This window comes from Dermacentor albipictus, chromosome 7 (assembly GCF_038994185.2).
Source record: "Dermacentor albipictus isolate Rhodes 1998 colony chromosome 7, USDA_Dalb.pri_finalv2, whole genome shotgun sequence".
Taxonomy (NCBI): Eukaryota; Metazoa; Arthropoda; class Arachnida; order Ixodida; family Ixodidae; genus Dermacentor; species Dermacentor albipictus.
The window spans coordinates 12150256-12168125 of record NC_091827.1 but is presented as its reverse complement, the minus strand read 5'-3'; the positions used below and the strand labels follow the sequence as shown (position 1 = coordinate 12168125).

The 17870-nt window shown below is 42.1% G+C and overlaps 1 protein-coding gene across 1 annotated transcript; it reads left to right on the top strand.

The window, feature by feature from the left end:
• Window positions 1-58: 58 nt before the first annotated feature.
• mRpL4 (mitochondrial ribosomal protein L4) lies at window positions 59-15940 on the top strand. Its single transcript, XM_065435212.1, has 10 exons — window positions 59-189; window positions 391-487; window positions 1561-1732; window positions 3720-3771; window positions 5091-5208; window positions 7204-7310; window positions 10730-10780; window positions 11208-11266; window positions 12872-12945; window positions 15702-15940. Exons 1-10 carry the CDS (start codon window positions 139-141, stop codon window positions 15848-15850), a joined length of 930 nt encoding a protein of 309 aa, XP_065291284.1. The 5' UTR covers window positions 59-138; the 3' UTR covers window positions 15851-15940.
• Window positions 15941-17870: the final 1930 nt, after the last annotated feature.

Below are 17870 nucleotides of genomic sequence, written 5' to 3'. Positions count from 1 at the left end.
TTGTTTGGCGGGTAAAAAACCCCATAACCTAATCTCGAACTGCAGTCCAATGGCAATTTAAAAACCGAAACTGAAAAAAAAACTAAAATGTAGTCGTTGCACAATCCAACACAAAGGCAATCCGCAGCCAGTTGGTGCATGATGGCTGCCGCCATGCGATGCGTCCTCGTGAGTTTTCGACTGGTTAAAGTAAGTTTATTTTCTGTCATTCGCTTTATATTGTCTGTTGGTTACATGCACAAAAACTGCGTGGCTGTGTTTATGTCAGATTATTCGCCCCTGTCATATAATTCGAAAGGTGGGTTCTAACCTCCAAAGAAGTCAACTGCTGGTAAAACACGGATAGGTTGTCCGTGCTTAGCTAGAATATAGTTTCATGTTCTATTTCAGAATTCTGGTACTCCAAGCGCCTTGAGTCAGAGATTATGCAGCCAGACTCCAGTGTCCGTGACAGGGGAAGTGCCACTTCCAGCAGCTGACGGCACAGGTAAGTGGTTCGAGGGGCTTTTAGCTCAGAAGGGTAGTTGCGCGTTGGCTGCAGGTGGTTATACATCATGTAGCTCACCCTGTCCTTTCTGTCTACTTAAGCGTCTCTTTGCAAAGGTTTGAAACTCGTATGGAGAGAGCCTGACGATTCAGATGTAGCACGAACGCCGATGCTCGGATGTGCTGTATCCCCGTTATTCTCGCTCCTAGCATTGATCTCTTTGGTAGCTTGCTTTGACCATCACATTTGCCTCAATATGAAGTTGCATAGCAGTTAGCACAACTGGGAGATAATTAATACTATGTATTTATTAGGTTTGGCTCACTGATGAGAATGGCTTATAACGGGATTGAATTTAGGTTCGTGTTGGTTTTCGCTGCAATGGCCATTTTCTTTGTCGCCGAATAACTAGAAACAACACCACTCTGGTGCTCGGTGCTTCTCACTGAAAGAGAGAGAGTCATAAGGGAAAGCCAAGGAGGTTAACCAGGCTGAACCCAGTAGGCTACTCTGCACTGGGGAATTGGATTGAAAGAGAAGGAAAAGAGCAGTTCACACTTTGCGCTGCTACCCACACAAGCATTCATCGCTGAATCAGTCATAGGCGGTCGTACAGGCTTGTGGATTTCGAAAAAACGCAGCATCACCGTTGTGGCCTTGCACATAGCAGACTGACTGCGATTCCGCCCTCTGAGGTTCCCACAGTGTTGGCTACATTTTGTTCCCACAGTGTTGGCTACTAATAATATTGTCTCAGTGTGCTAGATTAGGCAAGTGGAAAACGTCACCTTGATATTGCCTCTGGTGAAAATGTTTATCTGGAACCTGTGGGTGTAAGTGAAACCAGTGAATATAGTGTGTCAGTGGCTGAAAAATAATTAAATAACTGCTGCCTTATTTTCATGTGGGACACCTTATATAGGACAGGAGCTTGTATATCAAACAGTGACGCTTAGACGTTGCTTTTTATCATGACTATTGCTGGTAGAAATATACATGCAGACACAGTATGTGTAAACATACACACATAACATTATCGTTGGCTGGCTTCTTAATGATACTCTGTTTGCTAGGACACACTACCCCATCGAGGCCGCCATTGCCGCTTGTGATAAAGCGAGAGCTGGCCTACCCATCCAAGTTCATACCAAACAGGGAGGCATGGGTTGAAAACTTGGACACCATAGAATCAGAGAAGCTGGGCCTGATTCCACTGCACCCTAAAGTCTTTGGAGTATTTCCCAGGTGGGTGCTTGTTTTGCTGTTCACTGTCGCGGATCAGTGGCCATAGCATTGTGCAGATGAACATGTAGTCACTGTTTCCGACACCTGTGGCTGCTTCCATGATGGCAGCAAAAAATACTCATTTACATAAATTTGAGTGCATGTAAAAAAGCCACAGGTGATCAAAATTAATCCATAGCCCTCCGCTACAATGCCCTTCATAACTCAGCTGTTGCTTTGGCACATGAAACCCATGCAATCAGTCATGTGCTTGTTTTGTTGCTTTTGAAGGCTTGTTTTCTTAGCGCTGTTTTCTTTCATTACTCTCCTTTCTGTTATGGGGCAACAGAAGCCTGTTGTTGAGCTTGTCTACAGTCACAATACCTTGCTATAACAAAGTCATATCCAGCTCAAAAATCTTTCGTTGTCACATTGTAGTGAGGTTGAAGGATCTCACTGCCAAAAGCCTGACTAAGCATTTGAACAATTCACTGGGTGAACTTGTGCCCCAAAGACAAGCATTGCTCAAAGTACAACAAGCACAGTCATGGGTTGTTAAAAGCTACACCTTGGGCCGAGTGCATCTGCTATTTATACATGAATCATGGTAAATTCCAGAATAATCACTGCATTTGCTCCAGCATTCTAGAATGTACTGTATACATTCCGAATAAAATACGACAGGGAAATGTTGAAGTACAACACGCCTATTGTGCAATTACTCGAGAGTGCCATGTCATGTCACTATCAATCTGGTCACTAAACATGATGCAGACCCTGAATTAAGTGGGCAAGCCGTAATCATGTTGATGTCACATAAACTGGAGACAGTGAGCTGAAATCATGTTAATGTCACATGAACTGGAGACTGGCAGTGAAAGAATGTGCCTTAGTTCTTCCTAAATTGATGCTTTTCATTCTGTTGGTATAGTACAACAGCATTCACATCAGGCTTGCAACGTGATTAGATAAGACTCTCTCGCTACAGAATCCACAACTTTCGGGGACCTCCGGATACATGCCAAACGAAAAATCTATAACAGTAAGAATCGGGTGAGAAACAGCCGCCGTCGAAAAGCCGAACACTGTGTGCTTGATAATATCCAATCTTCATTATGCACTAATATTCACGATAAAAAAATTACATTTTATTATATAGGATTATCTGATGTTTCAATGCGTGACATATTGAGGTTCGACTGTATAAGAAATTCACAGCCTGCATCATCGCTGAGAACAGTTGCAACTTTGAAATGCTTGTAGGCATTATGGTGCAACATTCACTTCATGCCACTGACAGTCAGGCCTCCTTAAAGGAACACTTGGATAGTGGATAAGGTTACAGTGTGACCATCACTGTTTCAGCATGGCATGGTCACTCTGGAAAAGAAGCAAGTATTTCACTGCATCAGTCATGTTAATAAACTGAGACAAGTTGTATCAAGGGTATCTGATCAACCTACACTCGTACATTAATGGTTCTAAAATTTGATGTCGGCTTCTGAGCACGAGGTCGCGGGATCGAATCCCGGCCACGGCGGCCGCATTTTGATGGGGGCGAAATGCGAAAACACCCGTGTGCTTAGATTTAGGTGCACGTTAAAGAACCCCAGGTGGTCAAAATTTCCGGAGTCCTCCACTACGGCGTGCCTCATAATCAGAAAGTGGTTTTGGCACGTAAAACCCCAAATATTATTATTATTAAAACTTGATGCCGTCATAATTTCGCTCCCAGGGGTGCAGAAGACCTCCGCGCTGATTAAATGTGTGTGCATTAGGTCCTTCTCTCAGTCATCCTAACTACAGTGAGAGCCAGTGATGTAGAAATATTTAGTTATTTTTAATTTTTTCTGGTTACAATATGTTTAGGGGCTCCTCTGAGCTGATCAAATGTGCACACATTAGGACTTTCTTTCAGTCATCCTAACTACAGTGAGTGCCAGTGATGTAGACGTCTTTATTTATTTTTAATTTTTTCTTGTAACAATATGTCTATGGGCTCTTACAGGATTGACACACTGCACTGGAACATACATTGGCAGCACTACTACCAGAAAGTTGTACGTGTCTTTTCAGCTGTTCTTGCTATACACGCTTTGTCCTGAGTACTTCAGAAAGCATTATTCAGGTCTTATTAACCGAAAAGAAAAAACAAAGTGCACAGTGTAGTTTGGCTTCTATCGTGGGCATGTTAGTGCTTTTGTAATGAAATAATTATTTTGTTCGCAATATCATCGCATAACTACGGAATATTATAGTAATGTGGGCTAATCAAATTGCAGTGCTTGGGCTTCTAAGGTTGCATTACCACAAGGTACCTGAAGTGTCCGGCTGCTTCAGCATCAGGTCAATGCAGGAGGCGCCATCTCCTCAAACCGTTTCAAGCACAACTTCCACTGGTGTGCTAAATTTAGAGGCTGTAAATTTAAGCTAGTTCAAAAATACATGGTGGTAACAATCTTGGCTTGAAGCTACACAGCAGAAAAGATGACACACGAAGAGAGAAGGGATGCGATTTTGTAGCGATTCCTTTTCCCTATGCTAATGCCTTTCACGCTTTTCACATTCGTGAGTGGTCAAGAGATGCTCCCGAACGTGAAAAGCGCTGAAAGGCATTACCATTGGGAAGCAGCATCATTGCAAAATTGTGGCCAGGTAGACACACTTAAATGTGTAGTACATTGCAGAAGAAAGACAGAACAAAAAATTTAACAAATTAGTACATGTGTTTGCAGATATCGCATGTGTCATCTATTGCACCATGCACTGTTTCCATGAAGTTACATCTGTCAGGCAGCCTTAACGGTGCAACATTTGCACATTTAGCCCCTGCTTTATGCATAAAGTGTTTAAAGTCATACTGATATGATATTTCCGACTCTTCATTCAAATGAAGGTGCAGGACCCTCTGAACCCCAGAAAAGAATACTTACAAGCCTTAGACCACCCTCAATAATTTAATGTAATAGTTCTTCTACAGCTAGTCTTAGTTTCGTTTCTAGTGTGTTGTGACCACTTTCTGCGTCATGACACAGTAGAAACTAAACCAGAACTGGCTGTAGAAAAGCAATTAAATTATTTAGGGCGGTCTGAGGCTTGAAAGTATTTCCGGGAGGTTTAGAACTCTAGGACTTAAATTTAGCGTAAAGAAAATAAAAGTGTTATATATGATGTCAGACGTCACTACTCATTTAATTAGGTTGGTTGGTTATGGGTTCATGCTGTGAACAGCACAAAGCATGGAGTCACTTGTTGCCATGTCAAATATATGTGCAGTTAGAAATTGCAAGCAATTGAAAATTAAGTTCAAGCAATTACGAGTCTGTGGCGCTGTTTGCCAGCTGTTGTTTAGCATGGCTTTTGGTGGTGTGCCTTGCAGGACTGGACAACAACCGAGTCGCGTGCTGAACGCAGAGGCGGTGGCCGAAAGCCATGGCCACAAAAGGGCACTGGCCGGGCACGGCATGGCAGTATCCGGTCACCATTGTGGAAAGGAGGCAAGTGTTGACCACTTGCCCTGTCCAACAAGTCCACTCCATCACGAGCTTCTTCAAGCACTTTAAAAGGTTACCAATAGTTATACCAGGTCCTCAGTGTACAGCAGAAAGGCTAAACAAGAACCTAGACAAGACATGTGCCTGTCTTGTCTACAATCTTGTTTAACCGTTTCACTGTGCACTCATGATAATGGATCACCAACTAGCCCAACCAGCCACCCTGCTAAGTGATACCAGCAGTTTTTTTCTTCTTAGACCTATGCAGAATTTCAAGAAATTCCTGAGCTGAGCGCGGGCTCTATCTTGAAAGCAGTCTACAGTGGGTACAGATTTCAGGCGCGCCGAGGGCTGATGGCTTTGTGTGTGTAGTGTTCTCGCCGCTTAGTTCACGCTCGAAGCAGTATGATGGGTGACAAGTAAGTAAGAAGCAGCACAGAGGACAATACACTCTCTGCTGCTGCCGCACTTTCTCATGCCAGCGCTTTGACAGTGAGTGCCTGCAGTCATCAAGTGACATGTGGTCATGTTTGCCTGTGCATGCATGACACCATGCTTATTAAATTTTTACGACCAATAAAACTACTCTCCTTACTTTGTATAGCTGTCTAATAATTTGCTATCCTAATCGATGCTTCGCCTTTCATGCGAAGCAGCTACATTTTCTATCGTCCCCCTTTTTTTTTTACAAGTGTGAGAAAAATGCATTTCTTTGCAAAGGAGTGATAGTACAAGAAGGTGTGGAGGAGAGGCAAAGCGAAGGTTACATGCATGACATCAGTGTGACCTTTATGCACAAATGAAAATGGGCTGCCAAATTCCCAAATAGGCGCTCATGTCTGTCTTTCTTCATGGTCACTATGCAACCAAGGGATGTGACACGTGACCCAATAATGGGTAATGACACACTTAAATCAGGACTGCTAAAACACCTGCTGCTTACAGAGTCCACATTGCAGCTGCTATTAGCTCTCTGCCCAAGGTGAAAACCTACTAACTAGATTCCATTTTCCTTAGGCGCCCAGTCACACAGCCTACTGGTCATTTGTGCTCTGCAATATTTTGTCTTGTCCAAGTACAGTCGACGTCGGCCCTAGCAGGGCCGATGAAATTAATCAAATTATCCAGTAGGTCAAATTGAACATGGTACAAAAAGAAACTCCAAAACACACCGCTGATTCATTTGGCAGTGGTTGCTTTCCCGGTCCTAACATGCCCCTGAATCGAACTTGCATCACTTTTGATGTGTGTAAAGTAAAAAAAAAAAAGACAACTTAAAAATGACAATAAAGCTTCTAGGCAAAGTATAAATCTAATGCACATCCTAATTTTTAGAAGGAAAAACGGACAAGGGTCTCATGTGTTGCACGATGGTGACGTTTCCCAAGTCAGCTTTGCCGCACGGTTATGTTGAAGTCAGCTTGCCTTAATACATTCACATTATGCCGGTAAAGCAAACAAACGACTCGAAGGAAGTTTTTGTTTCATTGCCAATTGCACCATGCAGGCAATTTTCAGTCCAGTTTTCTTGAAGAAAGAAAGTAAAATCGTGTAAATACCATAATGAGACATTCTGGGTTACGGTTATTGCTTGAAAATCTTCCTAAGGCAGGTTGAAAATAAGTGTTTTCGGTGGGTGGTCACCTTTGTTTAACACTTTCGCTCTCCCCTAAGCTGCACCGAGACAGATGCTGCCACTAAAGGGCTCTCTGTAGGAGTCGGACGCGTGGGTGCTCACTGGCCAAGCTCAAATCATCCAGCAAGGGCCAATTTTAGGTAGGGTTTGAATTAACCCGAGTAGAAATAACGGAAGTCTACAGTAATTTGTTTTCCTCTCATGGCATTGTAAAGAACATCATCTACCCAGCTTTGTCTTCAAATTCGTACTGCTCACCATCTATCTCTTAATGATATATGCTGGTCATGTTCATTTCGCACTGCAATTCAGGGAGTGCATGGCTCGCTGTGAAAGATGGACACTCGGAATTTGGCTTGCAGGTGGTATAGCTCATGGACCTCGTGGACCTAGGACATTCTACTTCATGCTGCCATTTTTCCGGCGTGTCCAAGGTCTCACCACTGCACTTTCTGTCAAGTTTGCGCAGGTAGGTTGGCTAAGTGTAGACTGTTTAACACTGCCTCATATTTTTCTGATGTTATTTGTGCTTGACCACATCAAAAACTTACAGCATTCAGTGAATTTATATCTGTGCGTCCGAGCAAGAAGACATCAAAATTTTGTTATTGAGGGAAGAGTGTACACCTTGTCAAAAATGCAACGTCTGTCAGAATGCTGTTTGATTCCTTGAGGCACCAATCACTTCTGTCCTAATAAAATTTACCTTCACCAGATTTCTTACACTTTCATAATCGTGAAAAGCGTTCAGCTGCAGAACAGGCTAAGAATTTTCGCTTCTTCAGTGAGTTTTGTGAAGCTTACAGAATGTAGACTTCGTGTGAGAACTCTACAGAAACATCAGATACGAGAATATAAACTATTTCATGGCTAGCATACTTGGAAAGAACCTGTCCAGTCACTTGTAAAATATGCCTGATGTAAAAAATTGTGAAAAACAACGAAAGAAGTGAACCCATGATCACGTACTGACACCGAGAGCTAGTGCTGCAAACCTCTGAAGCCAGTTTTTCTTCAAAAATTTTCCTAAATTTCCTTACATTTTTGGCAGTTGGGGTTGTTCAGCTTGTAAATATACTGTAGTTTCTGTAAAGATATATTCTTGTGTTATCCAAATAGACTAAGTTTAACCTTACTGTGACCACTAAGCATGGTTAAGTCCGAGCACCATTCTGCATTAAGGAAAATCAAGACAGCTTGTTCACCTTCTGGCTTTGCAGAGTGCATTCATACCAAAAAGATATTAAATAGTATTTGAGTGAAAAATTAGTGCACCAATTCAGTAGTTTCATGAACTATCAGAAACAGGAAACTCACTCCACCTTATCAGAGATGCTACTGTGGGCTGTGCCGCAGGTTTCTTGTGATGAATTAATAATTTAAGGTATCAAACTCGGCTAGTCAAAAATGTTGGCTGTTGTAGGGTTATGTGGATACCCAACAGGTCTCGGGTCCTTTGATATTGCCAAAAGTCTGTGCCAAAAGAGCTTCTATGCTGAACAAAGGTGCAAGTAAATGGAAGACAAGAAGTACAGCAATAGGACTTAACGTATATCGCATATATTTTCTACATAAAAGCATAGCTTTATGCCACAAGCTTGCTAAACCCACTTTGACTAGTTCTTGGTGGAAGTTTGTGTGCAGTGTCCTGTGTTTTTATTCTAGTTACTTTGACTTACCGTATTTACACGATTGTAAGTCGACCCCTTTTTTAATATTTGAAAGTCTGAAGTTGGGGGGTCGACTTACAATCGAAACCAAAACATGGCCCCGCCAAAAAAAGCGATACAAGCAAGAGCTACAACGTAGTTACAATTTTATGTTTGCTCTATGGCCCTACCCGTATCTAGCGCCACTGTTCCCATTTGCGGCGGCACCCTCACAACGGCGGCGCTTGCGGGGAGTATCGGTAGTTCATAGAAGAGCAGACACCGCTCGTGGGTTTCTCTTTCTCTGTTTAAAGGCTAGACGCATTCCACTTGAGTGCCGGCTACGTGCTACATCTCTGCTTCCCCAGTCGTCATGAGTGCTGCAGGCCCACTAATCGTTCGGCACTCGTTCACAGCAGCATTCAAGGGGGCTGCCATCCTTTACGCCGAAGAAACAAATCACTGCGCAGCGGGCCGCAATTTCGATGTTTCTAAACGGGTGGTGCGAGAGTGGCGACTGCAGTGAAGCGAAATTTTCACCCTGTGACGGCAAGTGACAAATTTCGCACGTGCCGAAGTCTGGACGCTTTCCGGAGCTGTACGCTAAGCTTGTGGCGTACGTCGCTGAAATGCGTGATCGGTCCCTGCCATTGAAGTGTGACGTGATCATGAAACAAGCCCGGACCTTCGCCTTAATTTTAAGGCTCTGCTCCGCCGCGAGTACAACGAGTAGCTGGTGGCAGAAGACTGCGAAATTACGCCAACCGGACCTGTCAAAAGAGTCTCCGTGATGGCTGCGTGTGGTTGGGTGCATTTGGCTTGGGCTGCTGTTCTGCAAGATGTCTTGGTGCAGTCGTTTGCCAAATTTGAAATTTCGCTGGACCACGACGCGCTGTGGGACCGCAGCAACGATGACGATGGCAGCACTAGCGAAGACGAGTAGTCGAGTGACCATGTCAGCTACTAATAAATTTTCGTTATCGAATGCGCCCTCGGGTATGCTCTCTTATTTTTTTTTTTTTTTTCGGTCAAGCGATATGGGGGGGTCAACTTACATTCGAGTCGACTTACAATCGCGTAAATACGGTAACACTTGCCAATGCCTTGTATTTGTTTGAATTAGATAGCAAAATAGAAACATTTGTTCACATCACCAAGTAAGACACTTGACATCTCTGTATGTGTGATTTACTCAGAAAAAACAAAAATACCGCCATTGTGAATGCCACTTGTTAGCAGGGAATGAAATTACATGGACTGGTTTCACCACCACTTGGCTGCTAGACGTCCAGACAAGCCAGGTAAACAACAAAATGGCTGGTGCTAAACAATGTGGTATGCTTTGGAAAGCAGCCATTTTGTACCAAAACAATGCACCCTTCTGTGGTTCAGTGTTTGTCATACTCGCCTGATTGTGCCCCTTCACACTTTCACCTTTTCCTTGAAAGAAGGAAGGGGCTCGCTAGGATTTGCTTTACCCGTAAAAATGACATCTTGCAAGTCACAACTTTTTATGTAGAGGGCCAACATTTCAAATATATTTCTGCGAGGACCCGAGCACTAGAAAACTGCTGGGTCAAATGTGTAGCAGCAATAGAGTAGTCTGCATTGAAAAGCAACTTGTGTCTGTACTCACAGACAACATTCTCGGAAAATGAAGGAAAAGCTATATATGGAGGCTAAGCACATGCAAGTAAGAGCACTCCTGATAAAATTGCCACATTCTCAACCACGTTAATTTAAGCTGGGAAAGAGAAAACACAAATGTCACAACAGGGAAATAAGACAGAATAGACTGCCAAGCGTTAAATCTGGCTTATTTTTCTTCTAGTCTCTTCCGCTTTGGGCAAGTGCAAAGCCATCGCTCATTCTGTGCTTGTTCCAAGAAACCAAAAGCACTCATGCATACGCTCTGCCCCTGTAGCTTTCCTTTCATTGCCACAGAATGGTGTCCATGAGTATGACACCAGCCTTTTTTAGCCCTAGTATATGGGCCTGCCCCAATTGCGGCCTGATATTAGAAACGTAGACTGTTGGAGAAAAAACTAATAATAACGAAGGTTTACTCAAGTACATGATCACCTGAAACGAGCTTCAGCAGTGGACTAATGGACAGTTGCATTATCTCCCATTGAACAACTTGACAACCTTGCTTTTGTTGTCTTTTTGTTTCTAGCTCCCGTTATTTTTATTGCGGTGAGGAAGAAGTCTCTGACTCCCAGTTTTTCTTTCTGTTCAGGATGACCTGAAGGTAGTTGACAGCCTGGATATTCCCACCAATGACTCCAAGGTAAGTCTTACTACATCGAGGTTTACCTTGTAACACCTCTTGAAAGTCCAATTTCACGATTGTTGGAAAAACAGGCTTTACTAAGCATGTTTAAGATAGACAAGAAAAAGAACTGAACTATGTGCTTAATATACACTGATGGGCTAGTTGGTGAGCCACGATATTGCTGCACACTTGAAATAGACATTTTCACATACATACGAAAAAGGACATACACAGGCACTGAAAGTTGTCAAAAGAGCTAAGCAGGCAAAGGACTAAAACAAATATATGTAATAACTTTTGGTTGAGAACTTACGCAGGCTCAGTTTGCGATTGTTTGTGTTTTCAACCAAGAGATTTGGATATTAAATACAATGAAAGCATCTTTCTTCTTGAGATGCATGCAACAACAGAAGCCACATGCACTGCGTTTTCTATGTTTCAGTATCTGCTGAAGCTTGTGGACGAAAGGCTCTGGGGTCCTTCGGTGCTATTCGTGGACAAGTGAGTTGTTTATGGTGCAGGGACTTCAGCTTTGAAGTCTTGCTTCCCTCTTTCCAATTTCGTAAAATGCCTTTTAGCCACGACTTCCCTGCTGGCAGACCCCCTTTCTTTACCGCCTCAAATACTCATGTAATGGTTCTGGTACTTGATAAACTTTCAGAAAAAGTGCCAAGCTGACTTTCCCTCAATGCACATTCCACAGAAGATGGTACATAGCCGAGTCATTGCTTAAACTTCAGAATGCTGCGTGTTCTCCCAAAGCTCAACAATTCAATTTCTGCAATAACACAATACATAAGTAACACTATCAGGCTTTTAATTTAAATGCTATTTATTAGCAATGTATAGCTGAACAGTTTGCAGATTCTTAAATAAGAAAATTTAAGCAAGAATATGACTTATGCTAATTAATGCTTTTAATTTGAATAATTAGTGTTCCTGGGGCAACGCGGACTCTTTGTCGCTGCCACTGCCCCTTGAACGCACCTCATAATCCTCATCAAGGTCCTCTGAATCAAAGTTCATACGAAGTTCTTGAATTACTGCTTGTTCAAAAAATGCATGGGCCAAGCACCGCTCTGCCATGTTGGAAAATTAGAGACGCGAGCAACACCGACAGTCAATAAGCTTTGTCACACCGTCTGTCATGTAAAAACAAAACCTACCATAAAATTTTAGTTTAATCAACTTCTATGTAGGTAGATAGCACAATCGATCTGCGGATGTTTCCCCAGTGATCTAGGACACAGCAAGGAGGTTCGCAATGGCAGCCAGACAAGAACATTAGGGCACCACACTTGAAAGTTTGGAACACTCATTAATTTGCAGCTAGTGCATAGTTCTTGTGTTTCTGTATGTCTTCCTATCATGTTTAACCCACGGAAGCAAGGATGACCCACTGGCTTCTGAGAAATCACCATTTTGCCAATCTGCTGGCAGCCATATTTCGGGCAATTCTGCATTGCGAAAAAGCCAATTTAGCACTTTTCTAAAGCATCTGTTGAAGGTGAAGATCTGTATTCTCCTATTCTAATTATTTCTGTCTTAATTATAATTGTCACAAATTGTCCAATCTGGAAAGATAGTCCCCTTATAAACTTTACATATCATCAGCGGAAGCAGCCTACTATGTGAATTATGTATTCCGTCAGAATATCAAAGGAAGCTTGCAATTAATAGCATGTCTGTATCCAGTTAAAATAACCACTTTGATGTTAGAGTTGCTTGTTAAAAGCAAGCTTTTGTAGCCACTCAAATATCTCTGGTTCGTGTTTACTCAAGGTTAACATGGCCATACTCGGCAGGAGTGCCCCATAACTGTTCCAAGGTGCGCCACAGATGCAGCCGGGGCAATCTTAAAAGCAGAGCTTCATTTTAACATTTTTCAGAGTGCTCCATTTTGCTTTGAACATGACATTAAGTTTTACTGTTACCGAAACAGTTTTGCTTACAACACGTACTGCTTCCAATTAGTGTGGAATTCTCTAGAGGCTCATACAACTTTGGATAGCTGCTTACACCTAGAAACACGGAGCTTTATCAGCAAAGTTTTAATGTTGCAAATATGTGATAGTTATTAGTGTATATTTTGTCTTTCTTTTCCAGCACGGATTACGTCTCTGAAAACATAGCTCTGATTTGCGATGAAGTGAAGCACTTCAACATAATGCCTGTTTATGGTGAGTGTCTATTCATTCACTGGCCCTAAGGAAGAGTCGCTGGCCCTAAGGAATAGTGTCTTGCAGTTAGAAAGCTCCATCACAAACAATTTTCTGCAGTGCTGCCACAACGCACAGTTTGCTCGGGATCTTGACAAGAAATGTGATTGTTAAGAAATTTAGCACGAGCTAATGCGATTACCATTTTCAGTAAACTTCCCTATGGTGTTTTCTTAATGTTAATCTTTTTCTAAGTAGGATCTGTATATCCTATCAGGCACAGCAAGAGCAATAACGTTTTGACCAATTACAGACAGCAGACTGCCATTCATTCGACCTGGGACCGATCATTTAATCGAGCTGTCTGGCAGGTTGAATTTAAAAACAAATGTCCAAGCAAGCCTCTGCTTCATTTGAAAGTGCACTTAATATTTATGATCTCATAGTAGAAAACAATGTGCATTTGAATCTAACATGCACCTGATTGTATAACACAAGAAATCTAGCCTGCCTCCAATTCTAGCAGTCAGAAACAAGCCAAGCTTACCTGCTAGACCTGCCGAGTTTACCTTCACAGAATTATAATTTATTTGCACTTAATTGTCGTTAGTCTCAGAAAGTTTTTTGTCACTATCTGTAGACCACAGCGTGTCGCCTTCCTAGACTGACCACTTTGTCAGTTCAAAAAAAAGGAAAAAAGCCTCCAAAGCTCCAAAAACATGGTGCAACTCTGTTGCTGCTAGCTTAGCGTTTAAGATGGCTTATCTTTCAATTGAAATCAGAAAGTTGAAATCAATAAAAAGAAATGGGGCATGGGCAGGATATGTAATGAGGAGGGAAGATAACGGATGGTCAGTAAGGGTTACGAACTGGATTCCAAGGGACGGGAAGCGTAGCAGAGGGCAGCAGAAGGTTAGGTGGGCAGATGAGATTAAGAAATTTGCAGGGACAACATGGCCACAATTAGTACATGACCAGGGTAGTTGGAGAAGTATGGGAGAGGCCTTTGCCCTGCAGTGGGCGTAACCAGGCTGATGATGATGATGATCTTTCAGTTGAACTTTCGTAACTAAAGCCTGACATTGGTGCACCCACCATTGCCATGCTGCACAGACACTTTTTCTACCATTATATTGTAATGACAGTCACAATGACAATAGGCTGTTGCTGAATGTGGTTTTGGTTTCGTATTAAATTGTAATGTGGAGGCAATTTTTGGGCAAATTTGTTTGGAAAAAGAGCGCACATTATAATTGAGTAAATATACAGTAATCACCTGGTCTCTTTGGCCATACTTGACCCTTGTGCCACAAAACATCACATTCATCATCATCGGTATCAGCTGTTGTGAGGTGCCACTTTCAATTCAGAAACTGCCAAAGACAGGCAGAAAATTGGTGTTTTCAGTTTGCTATAATGTGTATTTAATGCGTTCACATTCCCTAGCACTACCACGACAGACACTGCAGCCATTGGGGTCACGTGCATCCATGCCGACCAGTCAAGTTCAAATTATCCAGCAAGGCCAATTTCAGGACCAAAATATTGTTTTGGCTCACAGAAACGTATTGGCACTGGCTGGGACCTTTGCTCAGGATCAAATTAACCTATAAATTAAATTCACAGACACCTACGCTTTATTCTAAATGTCTTCAGTAGCACGTAAACTTCTTTGAAGGATACTGCATTATAGAACATATTGATCATGGACATGGGGGACCTCGGTGCAAGAATCATTCGCGGCTTTAGTGTACTAGCACACAAGTAGCTTTAGTGGCATGTTCTTTTTCATAAGTAGAACAACTTTGACGACAGTTGGGTTGCACAGTGATGGTGTGGCATTGAAATATGTTGCATGTTTGAGATGCGCTTTCACGGATGTTTTTTTTTTTTTTTTTTCATGGAGATATAACAGTTTCTTTAAGGTTTTGCAGCCACGTCGTAGCCTACAGCTGAACTAGTTCATCTCTACACATGCTATCAGTAACCCACACTTCTTGCTGCCTCTTGAGAGTTCATGCAACAAAGACTATTTCAGTGATGTACTTAAATCCTCTGCTAAATGGCACAGTCTTGCGTATCAACATTATAAAGCTATGCTCAGGCCCTTTTGAAGCAGCGGACTACAGAACAAATTACTTGTTGCACATTCTGCATGTTCTACATGCAGCATGCCACTACTAGTTGATCTTAGCTGCTGAGCTAGCTGTCTCTCAGCTTTGCACATTAGCTTTAGCTGCATATCCAAGCACATAAAAAAAGAAATTACTAAAGTAGACCAGCAAGTGATGCTTTGGCAAAGTAACTGAATGTTGCCAGAAACTATCTCATCCATACAGGAGGCACTGTAGCATGCATTCAAATGATAGATACACTTGCATTATGAATTCACCCCTGACCTAGCATTCAGAAAAATATGGTGCATTTGTTATGCAGGTAAATGTGGTATCTCCACTAAAAATACCCGTGGCAAAGTCTAAGCACTTTGAGACTTTCGTCATCTATGACTGGCAGTGCAAAAAAGAGAAAATTTCATCAGTTCACCAATTTTTTCTGTTTTGGCCTCCATTGCCACACCCAGCCTACTAAGGATTGGTCACCATTGCCTAGTTTTTATACACCAGCTAGCTGGTTGCAGCTGTTGATTGACAGCGGCAGCTCAGCTCGTATCATGCTTTCTCGGAAGTTTAACTGTCCGTAGAACAGATGCTGCATTGCTCTTGTTGCAATTATTTTACATTCTTGTACCATTGGGTGAATTCTTGTTATTCCTGCAGGACTCAACGTACACAGCATGTTGAAGCATGACACGCTCGTTCTGACGCTCTCTGCTGTCGAGGAAATCGAGAACAAGCTTCTCTATCAGATGAACAGAACTGATGGCAAAGAGGTGGCACAGCGAGACCACAGAAGGCCCTACTTGTAAATCATCCCATTTTCTGAGTCTTCACTGTAGGTACTACACCGATAAATTTAGACATTCATATGAAAAATAAATGTGCTGGTTTCCAATTTCTGACTGTGTACTGTCCTGTGTGATATTTTATTCAACTGAGGTTTGCTTGTGACCTAGAACAGCGACTGTAACCGCATAGGCACACTGCATAGGCACTCCATGTTCTATAGACCCATTTTAGTGGTTTTCTACAACCTGTCGCTGAGCATAGCGTCACAATTTTAATTTCAAGCCATGGTTGCCGGCAAATGCAAAATCATCTATGTAGATTTAGGTGCACATTAAAAGAACACTAAATCGGTTAGGTTGATAAAGTATTATGTATATCAAAACACCATTTTTGTTAATTTCATGTCAGACCTCAATATAACGAACACTAATTTAAACCAAGTTAATCTGCAGTGTTTCTTGGCAATACATCAGCATGTAACAATTATGTGATTATAATGAATATTGGATACAGTGAAGGTATTCTTGTGTTCAAAGTTCCATGTCTGTATTTGAATTTCACACCAAACAAAACACCAGTGTTGATTAGCCCATGTGACATCACAGATTTCAATGTATATCTTTAAATCTCACTAACCTCAGTGTTTGGCGCTCTTAGAATACAACACATAGTCCACCTTGCTGATAAAATATTAACTAGGCCCTAGCAGAAGCCGTCAAAAATTCATGACCTACTGGTGTGGGAACTTCAAGTTACCACCCATCTTGTTTTTGCATCTTTTCTGGCTTACACCAAGCTTCTTCTTGCAGTAATCGTGGCTTTTTTCAGTATTGCCGAATACAGAAAGGTAATTTACTAATACAGCTTGAACAATTTTTTCTTTTTTTTTTTCTTTAAAGAGCCCGAGTTGGTCAAAATTAAGCCAGAGCTGTCCACATCATCTTTCATAGCCAACTGGGCCCAAAGACAAGCCCCATCAATTAGCTGTTCATTTGGGAATTCCAATTGACATCTTTTGCACAAAAGCAAACATTTAGAAAGTTCAGAGGAAGAAAAGCTCGACACATTGTTCATGAATCTGATCACGGGTTGTGGCAACTTCTGCATGCGATAATAGAATTTAAGATTCAATGATGCCATTTAAAGCCGTAACAGGGGGAAATATGATAGCAAATTTTTTTGAGCGATTATTTTTGCATATAAGAAAGGTAAAGAAGGGAAAATTTATCTAGGAAACGACAGAGATGTCAGCCTGAGGTAGGCTTCTCTAGCTTTGCAATAGAAAGAGGTGCACGAAAGATAAAGGAAGTGCTGTGCCCAGTGACAGTCGTGACAGAAGGCATGCATTGATCACAACTTTGAGTCAAGGCCGATGCTGCACTGGAATGGTGCATGCAATGCATGGCATGTTACTTGTGTAGGGTAAATGTACGAGCTCAAAGTGTATTGATTAAGCTTTGTTGTGCTCGAGCACCTCAGTGATAAAACATGCAGACCCGACGCACATGTTACAATCTATGTAAAGCAAAGCTCTAGCGAGGTGGTTTAATGCTGTACAGCAAACGGCATTGCGTACAATGGTGTTTACTTTCATGCCATGCAACGTGTAATCCCGCGCAATGTTTATGTTTACGCAGTGCACAGGTCACAACTTTAACCTCACCCAATTGTTACAATTGTGCACTACCCTGTTCACAAGCTACTCTAAAATGTAAACATCAAACCAGGTAGGCGCTTAGTGTGAGGCATTTATGCATCAATGTCACGAGGTCGAAGGCAATGTATGATGCTTGCCTGGACTCTTTACTTCTTGCGTCACACTGGCAAGCACCCGTTCTGGAGGATTGGTCAAGAATGGACACACACACCCAGCGGCACATACCAAACGGCTAAATCAAAATAAAATCAAGTACATATGTCAAAATAAGCCATTGAACATACTGTGCTATTTTATTAAGGGCCTCTCACCAGGCCTTATAGCAAATTTTGGATATACACTGAAAGTTGTTACGTGTCCTCAAGAGAGCGTTCTGCAGCAAA